Here is a 19,507-nt window from a genome sequence, read left to right as displayed (position 1 = left end):
GAGAAAAGAGAAAAGAAAGAGCAAAGGGTAGGAAGAGAGAAAGAGAAAAGAGAGAAAAGGAAAAAAGGAAGTTGGAAGAAAAGAGGTTAAAAGACACAGAGACAAAGAGCAACAAAGGAAGAGACACAGAGAGTGAAAGAGACAGAGACAGAGAGTGGGAGAAAAGGGGTGAGAGAGAGAGAGCGAGAGAGCGAGAGCGAGAGCGAGAGCGAGAGCGAGAGAGAATTAGAGCAAAATAAGTTAAAAAGACACAGAGAGTGAAAGAGACAGAGACAAAGAGTGGGCATCGAGTTGACATATTTCAACCTGTAGCTCCTTTTTCTCTTGCGCTTCTCTGTGTCTTGTCTCGCGGGCCGGATTCAATCCCTTAGCGGGCCTGATCTGGCCCGCAGGCCGCCTGTTTGACACGTGACGTTTAGAGGAAAATAGCGTATATTCCGAAGTAGCTCAACTCAAACTACATATCCCACCATGCATTTTACTACATTGCCATGGCAGCAGGAAGCCAACAAGGTGGCTAGCGATAGCAATGGACAACAAAATTCGACTCTTCACCCCCGGGATGCGGCCCAATTCTTCCATTGACGAAGTCGAACAAAGGGTCTTCGAGACACAGCCCGGGAATAGGCAAAACTCCGGCGTAAGCCAGGCGAGGGAGCTTCAGGTGACCGGCACGGCGGAAGTTAGCTACCCGGCGGACAGAGCTTCAGTCCGCCTTGGCTTAGGCAGCAGCAAGGCGAACGTTAGCGAGGTCACCGGCAGCGTGACGAGGCGATTGGAATACATTGTACAAGCTGTCAGGTAAGATTCAAAAGAAAAGAAAACATAAATTGAATAATACCATGTGTTTCCAAATGTACTCAAGTCCTTTTGTCGAATGCTAAACGTTATCATAACTTCGTTAGCTTAAATAAGTTAACATCGAAATAGCCATGTGCCAAATTTGATTTGAGATAATAATAATAATAATAATAATAATAATGTAATTTCCCGAAAATGCTAGATTGAGAATAGAAGACGACAATACAAAAACAGCTATATGAGTAATAAGTCATTGCAGACCATTTAATTCAGGAGTCCCCAAACTTTTTCCTGTGAGGGCCACATAACTTTTCCCTTCTCTGATGAGGGGCCGGAGTCAGTTTGTAACAGAAAAAGTATGATGATTGCAGGAGTGCCTAAATGTAAAAATGTAGTTTTCCAGAAAGCCACAATCAAATAACCCTGTCTGGATTCTTCACATAACAAAAGTCAGAAGATAAATAACACTATTAATGAAATAAATAATAACCAAATAACCCTCTCTAGGCTCTTCACAGAAAAAAAGCCAGGAAATAAATAATAACCTTCTCTGGGTTCATTTGTTTTTTATATATATATATATATATATATATATATATATATATATATATATATATATATATATATATATATATATATATACACACACATTTGTTGTTGTTGTTTTACCTGCAAAATAGATAATATACATATTAACATGACAGTACACTCTTAACCCAGCCCCGCATAACATAGCATACTTCACTCTGTTGCTAACGGACGACTCACTCGTACTATTTCACTTTTTTAAAACTTTACAGACATCACAAACAACCTTTACACACATATTTCCACATATTATCCTCCTCACAGTAAGTGTGTTACCAGTATCAACATCTCACCTGCAAAATAGATGGTAAATGTCAGTCTCACACGACACCATTTACTTGTTGCCATTAAGAGTGATTTATCGAACAAGTCTCATTAAATCACGTGAGGTTCCGTGAGACTTGCCCCAAACACCCTTCTCTGACCTGTGAGACTATGTCATCTAGTGGTGATAAACTGGTACTTCACTTTTTCTGCTTTACAAAACAACACCAAAATCCCAAAATATAACATTTGAACTAGTCAACAACCCTAGTTGCGCCGTATAAAATAGTTACTAACTAATAGTTAATAATGAAAATAGTTCATAACTAAGGAACATTTTAATGCAAAAGTCCAACTTTATAATCAAATACGGATACACATATATGAAAAAAAAAAATCAAAATGCTTTCTGGTATTGTTCAGGGGGCCGGACCAAATGTGGAGGCGGGCTGTATCCGGCCCACGGGCCGTAGTTTGGGGAGCACTGATTTAATTGATTTGAAGCTAACCCTCGCTGTAAGGCGGTTCGTTTTTCACGGTATGTTTAATTCTCTGTTTTACACTGTGCTCTGCATTGTGATTTGCTAGGGTCTCTGTTTTCAGGCAACATTGATGATTCAAATTTAGAATTTGACTTGGATTCAATAGGTTTTTTCAGCAATAAACAAGGGTTCACTGTAATCGACAATTATTTAATGTTGAACTGATCGTGAACTATAAAATTAACCAGTTTGCATGCCTTTAGTCGTAGAAATTCTTCTTGATGGGAATTAATGACCAATTATTTTTGTTTTACATTATGGTAAATGTTCTGCATTTATATAGCGCTTCTTAAGTCAATGAAGACCTCCCAAAGCGCTTTACAATGTGCTTCACACTTACCCATTCACACACACACTCACACACCAATAGCGGCAATGCAGCCATGCAAGGCGCCGACCTGCTTATTTGGGGCATTAGGGATTCAGTGTCTTGCCCAAGGACACTTCGACATATAACATGGAGGCGCCGGGAATCGAACATATGATCTCTTGATCCTAAGACGAGCGCTCTACTTTTCCTGACCTAGATAGATAGATAGATAGATAGATACTTTGTTCATCCCCGAAGGGAAATTCACATTTCCAGCAGCATCCCTGAGCTGAGAACAATCGAGAACAATCGAAAATAACACGGGAGCTGCTGGAGTGGCTGCCATTCGTGACGGCGCCGGAAGAAAAGATTAAAAATGTTCCCATATATGTGTTGAGTAAAAAAACAATGTCTAATTGAAACCCCAAGTTGGATTGGTAAATGTATTTTGTAAGAAATTAGTGTCAGCCACAGATTAGTTTTGTAATTATTTATTTACATACATGCAAATATATATCTACATACAGAAGCCATATCCCCCTAGAGCTCGGTGGCCTTGGGGGTGGGCGCCTCAGCTAGGTCATACCTAAGACTTACAACATTGGTACCCATTGCCTCCCTGCTTGGCGCTCGGCATTAGGGGTTCGGAATTGTTGCAACACATCAGTTGGATTGAGCAAGGGAGATGAGAATCCCTTCCTCTGTATTATCCATCCATTATCTGCACCACTTATCCTCAGTAGGGGTGCTGGAGCCCATCCCAGTGGACAGGAAACACCCTGGACTTGTTGCCAGCCAGTCATTGGGCACACAAAGACTGACCGCTCACTAGGGACAATTTGGACCGGCCAATTAACCTGACATGCATGATTTTGGAATATGGGAGGAAACCAAAGTGCCCGGAGGAAACCCACGCAAGCACGGGGAGAACATGCAAAATCCACACAGGAAGGTTTGATCCCGTGACCTCAGAACTGAAACCACTGCGCTGCCATGCCGCCTTCCTCTGTTTCAATCTCCCAGAAAGAGTAAAATGTGTGAATGTGTTCTTGACTTTAGCCACCTCCCACTAGGGCACATTTGTCAAACTCCCGGCCCGCGGGCCACATCCGGCCCACCGTGTAATCATATCCGGCTCGCAAGACCATTTTACATTATTGTTATTAATGGCTCGTCAATATGAACAACGCCGTCTCATTCCTCAACATCATATTCAGACGTTTTAGTCACTTTACCTATTCCTTCATAAATGACGTATACTATACTATACACCAGGGTGGGGAACCTATGGCTCGCGAGCCATATATGGCATTTTCTATGAGTACCTATGGCTCAGAGACAAATTTACGTGCATGCAAATTTTCTCCATCTTGTTCTAATCTTGCGTCATTAATCCTGTTCAGATATACGCAAAGCCAAACCAAAGCTGGATCATAATCAGTACTTTTCAGAATTTATAGGGCACGTTTTCACTACGATTTACAGTCAAGGTGTCACACATAAAAAAAAATCGTTTTGGCTGTACAACACTAAAGAATCCTTTATATAAGAGCTCACTATATAATCTGTGTTCAGTGTTCAGATACATTTTGATGAATCCACGGAACAAATTGTAAATACGCTAAAACACCGGAAGAGAACTTGGTTATTTGATTGGGTGAGTGGGAGGGATGGGTGGAGCTATGCAAAAAGTGCAAGCACTCCCTCCCATCTCTCGCCCTACTCAGTCTGCGCCAAAGGTAAGCACATCAGGCTCCCTGTTCTCAGAATGTTGTGACGTTTTTACAAAATAATTTGTGTAGCATTTTCATATTTCTACTTTTGACAGGAGATATATTAAGGAGAGCAAAATCTTTTGGTATATTTAAGTTTTTTAAAATATATACATTGACATAGGAGCCTCCGATATATATATATATATATATATATATATATATATAAATATATATATATATGCAAATTTAAACTGTAAAAATGCCAATTTTGTGCATGAAAAAGTGCATCTTTACTATTAAAAGTAACTATTTTAGAGACTAAAGGTTTCAGCCCAACGCTGGTGATTTAATTGGTTCACTTTGAAAACAGATGATCATTTTGCACTTTGTTTCTTCGCCAAACCAGGAACTGAATAATAATAATAATAATAATAATAATAATAATTTCCTTGTATTGTCATTCTGTGTAACAATGTACACAGAACGAAATGTCGATTGCATCTGACCCGATGCAGCCGCAGCCAAGAGAGGGCGCCGCCGACCACTTTTTAAGTCTTAGGAATGACTCGGCCGGGGCGCGAACCCGAACCTCCCAGTCTCAAAGCGGGCGCCTTACCATCTAGGCTATATTTCCGGCAAAAACATGAAATCATTCTCTGTTTTGCAATGAACAAAAAGTCTAAGCACAGTCGCTAAACAAAATCATCGACAGAATAATAATTCGTAGCAAACCCCAAGTACAAATGATTTGGGTCAATAATCTAAAAAATGTTTGTACACCATAACAAAATATTAAACGTGCACCCAAGATTTGCCATAAGATATTTGTATTACACATAAAAATGTATTTTTATTATTTGTAGCAAGCTTATTTTAATAAATTAAGTAATATAAATGAGATATTTCAATTCAGGGGATTGTTTAATGACATAGAGGGTGTGATGATTATTAGACAACTTTTATTGTTATTTCTTCATGAGTAGATTACATGGAGTCAAAGAAGAGGACATCACAGTGAGGAAATTCCTTCACCGGGATCAAGAAATGTATCACATGAATGCACAGGTAAATTAGGTAACAGATCTGCAATTTTCTTTAATAAATACCTTCCCTCAAATTGTTTATCGAGGAGAAAACAGGGTTCGTATAGGTGCTTGAAATCCTTGAAAATATTGAATATAATGTGTTTTCAAGGATTGAAAAGCTCTTGTAAATGATTGAAATTGTTGCCATGTTTCTCAACAAGTCTGCTTGAAAATGAAGTGACCTTGTTCTCTGGTGGCCTTGCTTTGCCACAAGATCTAAAAATGATTTGTCTTAATGAATGCTCGCATAAAACTCGCATATGTGAATTGCAGATATATTTGTGTAATGGTACTGGAGACATTGAAAAATTGGGTATTTAAAGTCCTTAAAAAGTGCTTGAATTTGGCCATGAAAAATGTGTATGAACCCTGAGAAAAGTGACAATCATATGTTTAGACCACAAAATACTACTAAATGCTTCGCAGTTGATGTTGTATAGTGGGGAAAATTCCAAAGTATGACCTCCTATTCCACACAATGAAATTGGAATTTCGTAAGGTGGTTAACTGTAAACAACAAGTTCAATTTTACTATAACGGGCTTCACCATAGATGAGTACATAGAGATGGACGGTGTAGCTAAAGATCCTAAGGCAAATCTATGTCATGATACTTTTCTTGTCCTAGGTGACCGTCACCTTCTCTGACTTTGACAAAATGGAACACGCCTGCAGCGTCCTGCTGGAGAAACTGGACAGGAGCGTCTCAGTGGGACAGCCTCGGTTTTTCCACAGTGCAGATTGCCTCAACCGTCTCAGGTAAACACAATCTTTCCCTGCGTGTGTGTTTGATTTAAATTGTAATTTTACACTCCCGCGGGTGCAGACAAAGCGCTTGCGTTTCGGCAGTAGAGAACGCCCAGCAAAAGGCTAGCAGGATTAGCCAAATGCTGGGGCAGACCCTGGGGACGGCCACCCTGGTGCGAGAAGACGAGACGCGAGAGTGGAGGAGCTATAATAAGGACGAGGACGGCAGCGCAGGGGAGCGGGGCGAAGAAGCCGCCACCTCCAATATGGCTGCTTCGCTCCCTGGCATACCGAGCGTCAATGCCTCCTCGCGGGTGACGGTCCACTTCAGGATCCATGACGGGAACAGGAAGAAATATTAAAAATGTCTTCTGTTTTGAAGGTATGACAAAGTGATTAAAATTATCCTCTGCATCCCATGACAAATATTATTGCAGATAATGGTGTCACAGGAAATTGTATGACTTTTCTTATAGGATGGGTGAGTACTGATACCAAGAATCGGTGCAGATACCAGGTTATTTTAATGTATCAATATTCATTAATTTCTTTACACAGTTTTTAAGATAGTCACAGCATACTACAGATGTAGACACTGAATATGCTCAATTTGAGAGCAGGAACAGAATCCGGAATGGACTGCTCATTAACGAGCTCTAGTCGCTGAGATTTGGGATGACATTAGATTAAATTTGACGTGTTTTTTTGCTGGAGTTGTGTTCCAAAAATGGTCCACCAGTGTAAAGAGGAGGTGGGCCGTTTATTTAAAAAAAAAAGGAGGGAATAAGAAAGCTTGATACGGTCGAGAAAATGGTCGGAACATTTTTTTTTACCTCTTGAAGCGCATCTTCCAAAAGTCAGTTAAACTCACCTTTTTTTAATCTTTATACAGCATATTATTGTATGAAATGTTTATTTTTTTAGTACATAACAATACAGGTTGCGTAAACAGGCCTTAAACATACTTATATAAAACTTAGACATACACTTGGTAGCATTAGCTCAGGAGGTAGAGCTCGTCTTGGAGTTGAGATGTCACAGGTTCGATTCCCGGCTCCTCTGTGTTATATGTCGAAGTGTCCTTGGGCAAGAGACTGAATCCCTAATGCCCCCAATAAGTAGAAAGGCGCCTTGCATGGCTGACACACCGATTGGTGTGTGTGTGTGTGTGTGTGTGTGTGTGTGTGTATGGGTGTGAAGCACATTGCAAAGTGCTTTGGGAGGTCTTCATTGACTTGAAAAGCGCTATATAAATGCAGACCAGTTACAAAATTTACCATTAGCTGCCCCCTAGTTGACATTTCAAGAACTACAAATTAGAATGTTGGACTTTTTTCTTTGGGATGGGTGGGTACTAAATGTTGAACCGGGCATAAAAATTCATCCCTACCCGGGCCCGCTGGTATTATAGCCTGAAACAGCCTGAACCCGAATAATTAACATGCTTTGACTGACCGAGCCCAAAGCAGACCTGAATTTTCCCATTTTATTTGGAAGGAGAAGGAGAAGAGGTGATTTTGTATGACAATGGGGCGGCATTGGATCAGGAGGTAAAGCCCTCGTCTTGGGATCAAGAGGTCGCATGTTTGATTCCCGGCTCCTGAGTGTTATATGTCGAGGTTTCATTGGACAGGACACTGAATCCCTAATGCCCTCGATAGCAGGTAGTTGCCTTGCATAGCTGACACTTCTATCGGTTAGGGGGGGGGGTCTTCATTGACTTGAAATGCGCTATATGAATTCAGAACATTTATTCATTACACTATTTTTATGGGATGGGTGAGTACTGACACCAGGCATCGGTGCAGATACTGTACAGTGGCGCCTCGCTACTTCGTGGTTCAACGTTCGCGGATTCAGAGCTTCGCGGTCTGTAATGGTAAAAAAAATTCAGGAATTACAAATAAAATGAATTGTAAATAAACTCAATATCAAGGTAAAATAAATACATTTAAAATGAAACTTATTTTGAAATATGAACTTATTTGCAGAAGGAAGAGATATTTTTATATTAATGGTATTGGTATTGATGACTAATTATTATTCTCGGGTCAAACATTCCAACAAGATATCGTATTGTGTCGATGCCAGTCTTTTTGAACCTCAACCGATACTAAAGGTCTTTCATGGCAGGATCCTCATCCGTTGTCAGAAAAATATAGATATCATTTTAAAAAAAATGTTTAGATGGTATTGGTACTCAAGTGGTCATGATTACTACTTGAAGTGGATCCATAAAGGTTTAAATCTAAGCTTAAAACACACTTCTAGATAGATAGAAATACGTATTGCAACATCCATTGCGGCCTGGTCATCCTGGAAGGGGGATGACCTCATGTGTGGTCCCTTCTCTAGGTTTCTTCATTTTCCTCATGTTGAGGTTTTTGAATTTTTCCTTGCCCCCATGTAGGTTTTAGATCGGGGGATGGTGTAATAATAGTCTGTGGTTTGCAATAATCTGTGGTCTGTGCAGCCCCTTGAGACTCTTTGTGAATAAGGGCGTCACAGATAAACATGACTTGACTTGACATAAATAAAACTGTTTTTATTATACTGTCCCACATGGCGAAAGCAAGGGAAAATTAAATTATGATTCATACACAATATTGTTAAATTGTATTAGGGACTTACATCGTTTAACGGTTCAATATTCTTTTTCCGATTTGTATATTTCTTCGAGAGCATTGGAACGTATATGACATTTTACATTGCTAATCATACATTCGAAACGGTGCACGTTTAGCACCCTGCAGAAGTCATCGGTGGGAGCTGATGTAATTTATTATTATTTTCATAAATCACAGCAGAAACTCCTAATCCAAAGAGACAACGTTGGTCACCTCGGGTTCGAAAGTGCTCAGCCCAAAAGCGTCAAAAGGGAGAACGAAGCCCTGAAAAAATGCTACCTGGAACACGGTATCTCAAGTCCCGCCCTACTTCCTATTAAAGCAAAAAAAAATTCCGTCAATGGAGCCGTGACGTGTCCACAATATCGTCCTCTGGGAAAATCTCCTTCAGCCACGGCAGAGGCAGAAAACGGTCGCCGTCGAAATGAGTGAAGTACTCGTCCAGGTTGCCGATGTTGGGCTGGTAAAGACATCATGCTAAAGCGGGTGCCTATGTGTGCTGTGGCGCTCGGGTTCTTACCTTTTTCCCGGTGACGCGCTTGAGTTGAGTCTGAGGAAGGTAGGCCACCATGATGTGCTTGGGCGAAGGCCCACCGAACAGAACCTTGTAGTGGGGCGTCTTCTCGGCTGACATGCCCTGGGGAACATCAAAGAACATGAGCGTAGAATTATTGAGAACACACAAAAAAGAAAATTACAGTGAAATCAAATACAAACCCTTTCTGTTAGAAACGGTTATTAGCTTTAAAACACAAGCAGTGGTGTACTATCAAAAGAAAAGCACTTACTGTACTTGAGTGAAGTTTTGTTCATTTACTTTTACCTTGACCTCCATAAAGTAACTACTTTTTACTACACTACTTTACAAATTGTGTTCAGATTAAACACCACCTTTTTCCTTTCCTTGTTTTTGAAGTACATGCTATGAAAAAATTTGGGTACTTAAAATGGCATGATGTAAGGGGGAATTGTATTTTCCTTCCTCACTACCTCCGTTCCTTCCTTCCTTCCGTCCTTCCAACAGCAGGGCCTGACAGCTTTCACTGGTTTACCCCTGCCGCATCATACGGCTGTCCTGCCCATCCCTTATTAGTATTACTCTAGAAATTAAAAAAATAAATAAATAAAAAAAAAAAAAATACTGGACTTTCTCAGAAAATTAGAATATTGTGATAAAGTTCTTTATTTTCTGTAATGCAATTAAAAAAACAAAAATGTCATACATTCTGGATTCATTACACATCAACTGAACTATTTCAAGCCTTTTATTATTTGAATATTGCTGAATTTGGCTTACAGCTTAAGAAAACTCAAAAATCCTATCTCAAAATATTAGAATATCATGAAAAAGTATACAAGTAGGCTATTCAACTAATCACCTGAATCATCTAATTAACTCGAAACACCTTGCGAGGGTTTCCTGAGCCTTAAAAACACTCAGCTTGGTTCAGTAAACTAAATCACAAGTATGGGGAAGACTGCTGATCTGTCTGCTGTCCAGAGGACCATCATTGATACCCTCCATCAGGAGGGTAAGACACAAAAAGAAATTTCTCAAAGAGCAGGCTGTTCACAGAGTGCAGTTTCAAAGCATATCCACAAAAAGTCTGTTGGAAGGGAAAAATGTGGCCGGAAACGCTGCACAACCAAGAGAGATAATAATAATAATAATAATAATAATTTCCTTGTATTGTCATTCTGTGTAACAATGTACACAGAACGAAATGTCGATTGCACCTGACCCGTTGTAGCGAGCCGATGCAGCCGCAGCCAACAGAGGGCGCCGCCGACCACTTTTTAAGTCTTAGGAATGACTCGGACTAGATGACCGCAGCCTTAACAAAATTGTGATGAAGAGCCACTTCCAGAATTTGGGGGAGCTTCAAAGACAGTGGGCTGAAGCTGGAGTCCAGGTATCAAAAGCCACAGTTCACAGACGTGTCCGGGAAATGGGCTACAATAGCCGTATTCCCATGGTCAAGCCACTTCTGAACTCAAGACAACGGAAGAAGCGTCTGACTTGGGCTATGGAGAAGGAGCACTGGACAGTTGCAGAGTGGTCCAAAGTCCTCTTTTCAGACGAAAGCAAGTTTTGCATTTCATTTGGAAGTCAAGGCGCCAGAGTCTGGAGAAAGGCTGGAGAAGAGCAAAATCCAACTTGCTTGAAATCCAGTGTGAAGTTCCCACAGTCAGCAATGGTTTGGGGAGCCATGTCAGCTGCTGGTGTTGGTCCACTGTGTTTCATCAAGTCCAGAGTAAATGCAACTGTGTACCAAGAGATTTTAGAGCACTACATGCTTCCATCTGCTGAAAAGCTCTATGGAGATGAGGATTTCATTTTCCAGCATGATCTGGCACCTGCCCACAGTGCCAAAACCACCAGTAACTGGTGCACTGACCATGGCATCACTGTCCTTGATTGGCCTGCTAATTCCCCTGACCTGAACCCCATCGAGAATTTGTGGAGTATAGTTAAGAAGAAGATGAAAGACACCAGACCTACAAATGCAAATGAGCTGAAGGCCGCTATCGAAGCATCCTGGGCATCAATAACACCTCAGCAATGCCACAGGCTGATTGCCTCCATGCCATTGATGCAGTAATCCGTGCAAAAGGATTCCCAACCAAGTACTGAGTGCATCAATGGACATTTTCAAATGTTTGATTTAGTTTTGCTGTTATAAAATTATTTTTTTACTTGGTCTGAGGAAGTATTCTAATACTTTGAGATAGGATTTTTGAGTTTTCTTAAGCTGTAAGCCAAATTCAGCAATATTCAAATAATAAAAGGCTTGAAATAGTTCAGTTGATGTGTAATGAATCCAGAATGTATGACATTTTTGTTTTTTTAATTGCATTACAGAAAATAAAGAACTTTATCACAATATTCTAATTTTCTGAGACAGTCCTGTATATGTACATATATAACAAAACATTGTGTTCTTAAATTTTGTTCAGTTTGATGGTAGGGCAAGCAGTTTGAGGCGTCCTTAAAAAGTTTAAAATTACCAATACCTTAAAATAAGTCCGGTATCAGTGCTCGTCTATCCCCTAGACTTTATTTTCACACGCAAAACAATAGTTTTTTTTCTTCATTATAAATATAGTACAGCTACTTTTTGCTTTTGATTAAAAATGTATTACTCTTTTTAATTGAAATCGTAGGGATTAATCATGATTAATATTCTTTTTAATCTTGATTTTCTTGATCTGGTAAAACAGCCACTCAACCGCAGACAATACTGATATTGACGACCAACAAGAGTGCCATTACTTTTAAATAAGTCTGAGATTGGGGTTCCCCCGTCCTTAGTTATTATTTTCTTACCCAAATTCATGTCTTAATTGTTTTTGCCATTATAAATATTGGTCTGAAATTGATTGTGCACCCCAAGATTTTTTTTTTGCCTGTTGACCTTAAACGCAGCTTAGATGGCAAAATTGCTTATGTAGTTTATAGCTACTTTTTTGCTGTCTGGCTTGCAGCACAGCGGCGCAGTGGTTAGCGCGTGTGCGACACAATTCTGATGTCATGAGATTGAACCTTCCTGTGTGTAGTTTGCATGTTCACCCTGTGCTTGCATGGGTTTCCTCCGGTCACTCCGGTTTCCTCCCATATTCCCAAAAAACATACATGTCAGGTGAATTGGCCAATCCCTAGGTGTGAATGAGCGAGCGAGTTGTCTGTCCCTGTGTGCCCTGTGACTGGCTGGCAACCAGTTCAGGGTGTCCCCTGCCCACTGCCTGAAGATAGCTGGGATGGGCTCCAGCACCCCCGTGACCCTACTGAGGATAAGCGGTGCAGATAATGGATGGATGCATGCAGTCTGGCTCACTGACCTCCTGTCTGATTTTCATCTTATCCTTCCACTCGGCAGGGGCTCTCATTTCGGTGTCCCAGCTCACCACCACACCGATCCGGTGGCCCCTGCGCTCCATCACGACCTCGCCCACCCGCAGGAAGACGTAAGGCGGCCGCGGACTTCGCACTGCCTTCGATGCTGTGGCGGAAAAAGCAAATACATTTTGCTGTGAGATGGCATCTCCAAATAAGAATCAAGGTACCACAGGATGAGTACACACCTCCAAAGTATCCCTGGTCATTGTGAAGAAGCAAAGTTTCCACGGGGATGTCTTCGTCCTCCTCATCTGTGTCCAACCCAAGCGCGGACCTTCATGGAAAAGACGCTGAGTTCAGGTGCTGTGGAAAACTAGAACTTTGACTCCGTTTTGGAAGAAACTGGGGAGGCTCCTCACAGGATTTTAGACTGCTGTTCCGCGGTCCATTCGTTCCACGCAGAAACGTTCAGGTAAGGATTGCTGCTCAACTCTTTCCATGCTTCAATCAACCTTGAATGCAACAGTAGTTTAGTATCAAATGTATTGATATGGTCAGCCAAGTGACAAAAAACGGATTTTTGTACTGTAAAAGAATAGGAATAAATTTGTATCATGTGTTGTTTTTGTGCTTTTTGTTTCTATCTTTCTTCTGCTCTTTTTTTCGGGGGGCGCTGTGCTTTTTCCTTGTCTGATAGTGATGCCTATAATTTATGTTTATGCTGTGGCTGAAATGCTGATGATTTGGCCAAGTTTCGATTAAAAAGGCTTTTTTTGTCTTTATTATTATTGAAATGTTTAATTTTGTAATTACATTGCAAAACAAAATTTTAAAAAAGGGGTGGTAATGCCCAAAAGGTTATTGGCAAGTAATTCTGCTCAATTAAAGTATTGTTGTCTTATTTTATATTTCATTTTTAGGTTGACTGTTAAGACACTATTATAATAACCCACAGAACAAACACCCCAAAACTCTAGCAAAGTACAAAGAGCAATTTGATTGGGTGAGGAGAAGGGGTGGGTGGAACTGTTCACACAGCACACTTCTCGTTCCAGCACCGTCTGCACGGAAGGTACATACGTCAGTATACTTGTTTGCAGTATTTTGTGACATTTTTTACAAAAGGATTCTGCTTGCACCTTGTTTTGAAACCACGATTCATGAAAACATTGGTTGTTTTTTTTACGATTTTATTAGAAATAACTACAGCCTGGGATTTTTTTTTTCATTCTTAGTATTTCTTATTTTACGGGTTATTTTGATAATTATTTTACCAAAAATAAGTTTCTTGATTTTTTATATATATATATATATAAGTAAAATTTGATACATATATATAGAGCGGCGCAGCGGATGGGTGGTTAGCGCACAGCCCCATGGTGCAGAGGTTCAGGGTTCAAGTCCAGCTACCACAGCCTCCACGTGTGTAGTTTGCATGTTCTTCCCATGCCTGCTCCGGTTTCCTCCCACATGTGAAACGCAGACATTTCAGGTTAATTGGCTGGTCCAAATTGTCCCTAAGTGTGAATAGGTGATTGAGTTGTCTGTCTCTGTGTGTCCTGCGACTGTCTGGCAACCAGTTCAGGGTGTCCCCTGCCCACTGCCCAAAGATGGCTGGGATGGGCTCCAGCACCCCTGCGACCCTACTAAGGATAAGCAGTGCATATAATGGATGGATATTACATATATATTTTAAAACATTTTTTATTAATCTTTGTCTGCAAAACAGTATTCCCTTTGTAAAACATACATTTATAGAATAAAAAGGTGGTAGACAAAAATGTAAAAAAAAATGGTAGAAATTGCAAAAATGACCCCAATTCTTCAGGTATTCCTCATAAAACATGTTTATGAAATACCATTCGTAGTTTTATTCCCCACTAATTTCCGACGCCACTTATGGAAGAGTGTATATACTGGTATGTCATGCATCCAAGGGTTAACACAAACTATTCACCAAATTCAAAATAAAAGGATGCATATAAAAAAGTGCAAAAAAAAAAAGCAAAATGAGAACCGTATTTTCCGCACTATAAGGCGCACCTAAAAGTCACAAAGTCTTGCACCTAAGGCAAGCAGCCGCCGACTAGATTTCCCCCCGAAGGCGAAGTAGTCCGCGGTGTATGCTGGGATTTATATACCGGCGTTTCATTTCCTAACCAATGTGTCAATCATCATTTGAATCAGTCACTATTGGCTAAAGTTATTCGGAAGTAAAGGGGGCGGATCCTTTTTATCATTTACAGGCTCGCATAGGCTAAAGGGGCTAAACAAAGCATGCAAATGGCCGAAAAAGATGAATGTGAATCACACGTTGGGTTGCACTACGGCATAGAGAAAACATTTTTTACTATTCTGTATTTGTAAATATTTTACTCTACTAGATTTACTACACTCACGGTTGTAAGACCATGGTTATGTATCATTATTGAACATGATGGCTGCAAGAGAACTTAGGTGAGCTATGCGGATTTATATTTTCCCGGTATCTTGTTTTAGAACGATCTTGATTTTTCTGTGATGAGTCTATTTTTAAACTAAATTCAATTCAATGTGTTTATTGTCATATGCAGAGTAAAGAACCCCGTTTCCCTGCACAATAAAATTCTTACTTTGCTGTCCACACAGTTGCCAGCAAAAAATAAAATGGAAACTAAGAAATGTTTGGCATTTCTTAAATCCCAAGACTTTAACCTTCCGAATGATATTTGGAACGATGCATTTGAGTGATTGGTGACATCGTACAAACACTGTTTCTGTACACGTCTGAGACACGTATTTGCTTCTTTGCAAGCTTTGAAAATGTTAAGGGGGTAATAAGTTTGACTGAACTATCTGCCTGTTTTGTTGACGTTCCCATTGGAGCGCCTTATAATCCTGTGCGCCTTATGTATGGAAAATATAGGACCAAAAACTATTATCCGCCTTATAGTCCGGAAAATACGGTATATATTGTACCTATTCCCTGACCTTTTACATTTCCCTTAACAAATGTATAAATTTTTTGTATGATTTTCTCATGCATTACTTGAGGAATGGAGCACAATAGTAAACCTGCCTGTTGGCAAACCGGTACAGGCAGCTCTTGAAAACGAGACAATAGTAATTAACAAGTCCTTATGCACACACACGTGTAACACTTGTGTGTCTCTTCCTCTTGTTTCGTCCTAATCTTTTACCTGCACCACTTAGATCCATTTGAGTGAAGAAAGAGCAAAACTATTCAAAACATTCAAACCCGATACCCAAATTTCATTTGATATCCGAAACCGACTCCCGATGCCTCTGCCTTAGGGAACTTCCTTCACGTACCGTGCCGAGGCGTGGAGACGCTCCTCTGCCGTGTTGCCGATCCATTTGTGGATCAGATACTGAGCCGGGAAGGCCGACAGCAGGACCGCCAGATGCAAAGCTGCGGACCACGTCAGCTGAGGCATTACCTGCAGGACACCGCCCCCAAAAAACATTGTAATCGTAGAAAGGATCAAGAGATATTTATTTGTATAGGCCCGAATCACAAAAAGTCTCAAGGGGTTGCGCAGAACACCATCACAACATCCCCTGATCTGAAATCTACAGGAGGCTTTTACCTTTCTCACAAACACAACATCCACGAGTAAATTGAATAGTAAAAAAACATTTTGTTTCATCCCAAAACGTATACAAAATATAAAAGTGAAGAAGCTTGATCAACACATTTTTACTAAGCATACTTATCATCTAAATAATCTAAATGCTTTTGTTGATCAAATCTTAGTATATATGACAAGTGAGAAATATTATTAGGTCTACCACCTTATATCTCTAAATAAAACGCACAATAAGAGACAAGACATATTTATTTAGCTCATGAGGAGATGTTGTCAGTTCTAGGCCTGATTCTCGTCTGCTCAAACCTTCACCAACTCCCCTTTTTATACACAGAATTGTTGGGGGAAGGAACAAAGGGAAGCTTCATTTGTGTTCACGGGAACTTCAAACAGAAGAATGCATCTTTACTCCACAGGCAAATGGTTGATAGATCTCAACAGCTCACCTTCTCAAAGAGTGATCTTTGAAGCAAGGAAAACACTACTCAACTGTAAGAATCATTGTAATTTTATCGGATATGTTGCCCTGAATGACACACTTTGTTTTCAAATGTCATCAGTAGTTACCGTTGCAAGAACAATGACTTAAATATTACAATTTTCCATAATATTACCTCGAATTAAAAAAGGATATTAAACACCTATGACTGAATAGGACTGAAAATGACAAAAATGTGATTTTATGAACTATATTTTTGTATCAATAAATAATATTATGAATAATATCTGACTATTTTTGAGAGATTATTTCAAATAAATGCAAATATTTAAATTCCCAAACGCATTTTATTTTTTAAGTTCTCAAATTTTAAGAAAATAAATAGCATTTAAAAAATAGATTTATATACCTTTATAGTTGATGAAATGTAATTATTCTTTAAGATAATCTCAAGTAAACACAATTATTTTTAATTTATTTAAAATCCAAACCACATTTTATTTTGATTTTCTGTATAGTTATAGTTTATAAAATGTAATTATTTTAGAGAGGATATATTAAAGGCCCAGTGTGCAATATGCGACCACTAGATGGCACTCTGTGTCTGGTACGGGCCAGGGCCAGTGATACAGGGCACAGCGTGGCGGCAGGATGCCAGAAAAACATGGCACAAACTTAAGTAGAAATACGGATTTCTCGACCCATGATCTTATTTTTTTAAATTATCATTTGAATGATAATTCATGCATGTTTGCCTAGTATTCGAATCAATGTTTTGTTTTTTACTAGATGAAAGTGTTTTGTACCACTAGGGGGCACTAAATATTACACACTGCCCTTTTAAATAAACGCAACTATTTGTTTCTTTAAAGTCTAAAATGCAAAGAATCTCTGGCCCTAACTGTGAACCACATATAAGGAATAAAATAATTTGTGTTCTCACCTAGTTTCGACTTTTAAACTCTCCGTTCCCTTTTGTTTTATTTTTTGGGTCGTTGACTCGACGATGGCCACCTGTCTGTTGACATGCCACGAGTGGGCGTCGATATTGAAACACATTGGCGGTTTTTGGCCAATAGCGGCGGCCCACGGACAGCACGTGACCAACGGTGTGGCGAAGGGACACGTCAGAGTTTAAAGGAGGAACAAAAAGTTGCCGCGCATGACGGAATATAGAAAACAAGGGGATCACTATTTAGCAAGGGAATTAAACGTCTATAACGACGCCATGTTACGTGTGGAAACGCTTAGGCGTAAACTAAAGTAGGCAACAAAATTGTTATTTTAAATATTATGGGAAGCTCAAGTCAAGTCAAATTTACTTGTATAGCCATTAATCACAAAAATGTCTCAGAGGACTGCACAGGATTACAATCACACCATCGCCTGATCTTAAACCAACACTTGATTGCTAAATAAAATAACGTGAAGCATGGGCGATTTTAGGTTCAGAGCTTTGGGGGTGCTGAGCACCCAGGGTGTCTTATCCTTCTCCCTTTCTACAACAGCAACATACAAACATCATTCAGTCATTAAAGATATCTTAAACATTTTTAAATTTGAATTTATAATTTCTCCGAGAACCCTGTACTTAAGATCGTTGAAGGTCATTTTGAAAAATGGTTTTAAAACAAGGTGCAAGCAGAATCCTTTTGTAAAAATGTCACAAAATACTGCAAACACTACGTATGTACCTTCCTGGCAGACGGCGCTGGATAGAGACGTGTGCTGTGTGAACCGTTCCACCCACCCCTTCTCCTCACTAAATTAAATTGCTCTTTGTGTTTGACTAGCGGTTTTGGGTGTTTGTTCTGTGGGTTTACATCATAATAGTGTCTCAACAATAAACCTAAATTGTTTAACGAGCTGAGACACCTGGATTGTAAACTGTAATGGAAAGTACACTCTTTATATACTGGACTAAATCTTTCTTACCTTGATTTCTGAGCCATATGTACTCATGAAAAGAACCAGAACTGGCTCTCGAGCAATAGGTTTCCGAACCCTGTTATACACTAAATAAAAAATGCAACATTATTTTATTTTGAATAATTTACAAAACTTTAAATTTGACTTTAAAAAAGGATTCGAAGTTAACTAATTAGCAAGGGAATTTAACTTGTATGCCTAATTGGATGTTATATCTTGCTCTCAAACTACATAAACTACAAAACTACAATTACATCATTTAAGATAGAAGAAATTGATTCGAAGATTTGAAAAATAATCCACATAGTTTATTTGAGAGGATATTTTGAATACATAATTTGTTAAAGGGACAGTGTGTAATATTTAGTGTCTCCTAGTGGTACAAAAAACTCATTCAATGAATAAAACTTAACATATATATAAATACACGGCAAAAATGCATGAACTGTAATACGAATGTTAATTTTTATAAAAAATAAATTGGTCAAAATTTTGTATTTCTTTTATCACTTTTGGAAATCCCACTTAGGTCACCAACATGTTTGTCCGGCATCCTGCTGCCACACTGTGCTCTGTGGCACTAGCCATTGCTTTCACCAGACAACACAGTGCCATCTCGTGGTCAAATATTAACCTCATGTCAAAATGGCACCTCGGAATTTTTTTTCCTCAATTTTATGAAATGAAATGATCTGCATTTATATAGCGCTTTTCAAGTCAATGACTTCTCAAAGCGCTTTACAATGTGCTTCACATTTCCCAATAGCGGCCGTGCAGCCATGTAAGGCGCTAGCCTGCTTATTGGGGGCATTAGGGGTTCAGTGTCTTACCCAGGGACACTTCGACATGTAACATGGAGGAGCCGGGATTCGAACCTGCGATCTCATGATCCCCAGATGAGCGCTCTACCTCCTGAGCTACTGCCGCCCTGAGTGTTATGCGTGGGCGGTATGAAAACTCTGATATTCATATTTTTATTTACTTTTCGATATTATTAATTTGGTAAATTCCATAAATTAACTGTTGGCGTGCA

General features: G+C 39.6%; 2 protein-coding genes across 2 annotated transcripts; one reads left to right on the top strand and one right to left on the bottom strand.

The window, feature by feature from the left end:
- Window positions 1-486: 486 nt before the first annotated feature.
- Window positions 487-13,137, top strand: irak1bp1 (interleukin-1 receptor-associated kinase 1 binding protein 1). Its single transcript, XM_088325582.1, has 5 exons — window positions 487-801; window positions 5,204-5,285; window positions 5,933-6,063; window positions 6,131-6,433; window positions 12,557-13,137. The coding sequence occupies exons 1-4, from the start codon at window positions 530-532 to the stop codon at window positions 6,411-6,413; spliced, it is 768 nt and encodes a 255-aa protein (XP_088181708.1). The 5' UTR covers window positions 487-529; the 3' UTR covers window positions 6,414-6,433; window positions 12,557-13,137.
- LOC148346078 (uncharacterized) lies at window positions 8,571-17,629 on the bottom strand. The gene is made up of 7 exons (XM_088325584.1): window positions 17,489-17,629; window positions 15,829-15,956; window positions 12,936-13,028; window positions 12,762-12,850; window positions 12,519-12,679; window positions 9,199-9,315; window positions 8,571-9,138 (listed from the first exon to the last, which is right to left on the bottom strand). The coding sequence occupies exons 2-7, from the start codon at window positions 15,951-15,953 to the stop codon at window positions 9,016-9,018; spliced, it is 708 nt and encodes a 235-aa protein (XP_088181710.1). The 5' UTR covers window positions 15,954-15,956; window positions 17,489-17,629; the 3' UTR covers window positions 8,571-9,015.
- Between the last annotated feature and the right edge of the window lie 1,878 nt (window positions 17,630-19,507).

Source organism: Urocampus carinirostris, chromosome 20, assembly GCF_059441175.1.
Source record: "Urocampus carinirostris isolate Australia breed hairy pipefish chromosome 20, RoL_Ucar_1.0, whole genome shotgun sequence".
Lineage (NCBI taxonomy): Eukaryota > Metazoa > Chordata > Actinopteri > Syngnathiformes > Syngnathidae > Urocampus > Urocampus carinirostris.
The sequence above is the reverse complement of the archived record's forward strand: the minus strand, read 5'-3'. Positions and strand labels throughout refer to the sequence as shown.

What these genes read in the sequence shown, in the direction of transcription:
- irak1bp1 (XM_088325582.1), top strand. Translation starts at nt 530, where the DNA reads ATGGACAACAAAATTCGACTCTTCACCCCCGGGATGCGGCCCAATTCT. An exon ending in TGTATCACATGAATGCACAG is followed by an intron (nt 5,286 to 5,932) that starts GTAAATTAGGTA and finishes TTCTTGTCCTAG; the next exon opens with GTGACCGTCACCTTCTCTGA. An exon ending in GATTGCCTCAACCGTCTCAG is followed by an intron (nt 6,064 to 6,130) that starts GTAAACACAATC and finishes CCGCGGGTGCAG; the next exon opens with ACAAAGCGCTTGCGTTTCGG.
- LOC148346078 (XM_088325584.1), bottom strand. Translation starts at nt 15,953, where the DNA reads ATGCCTCAGCTGACGTGGTCCGCAGCTTTGCATCTGGCGGTCCTGCTG. An exon ending in GAACAGCAGTCTAAAATCCT is followed by an intron (nt 12,851 to 12,935) that starts GTGAGGAGCCTC and finishes TTTTCCATGAAG; the next exon opens with GTCCGCGCTTGGGTTGGACA. An exon ending in AGCGCGTCACCGGGAAAAAG is followed by an intron (nt 9,139 to 9,198) that starts GTAAGAACCCGA and finishes TGTCTTTACCAG; the next exon opens with CCCAACATCGGCAACCTGGA.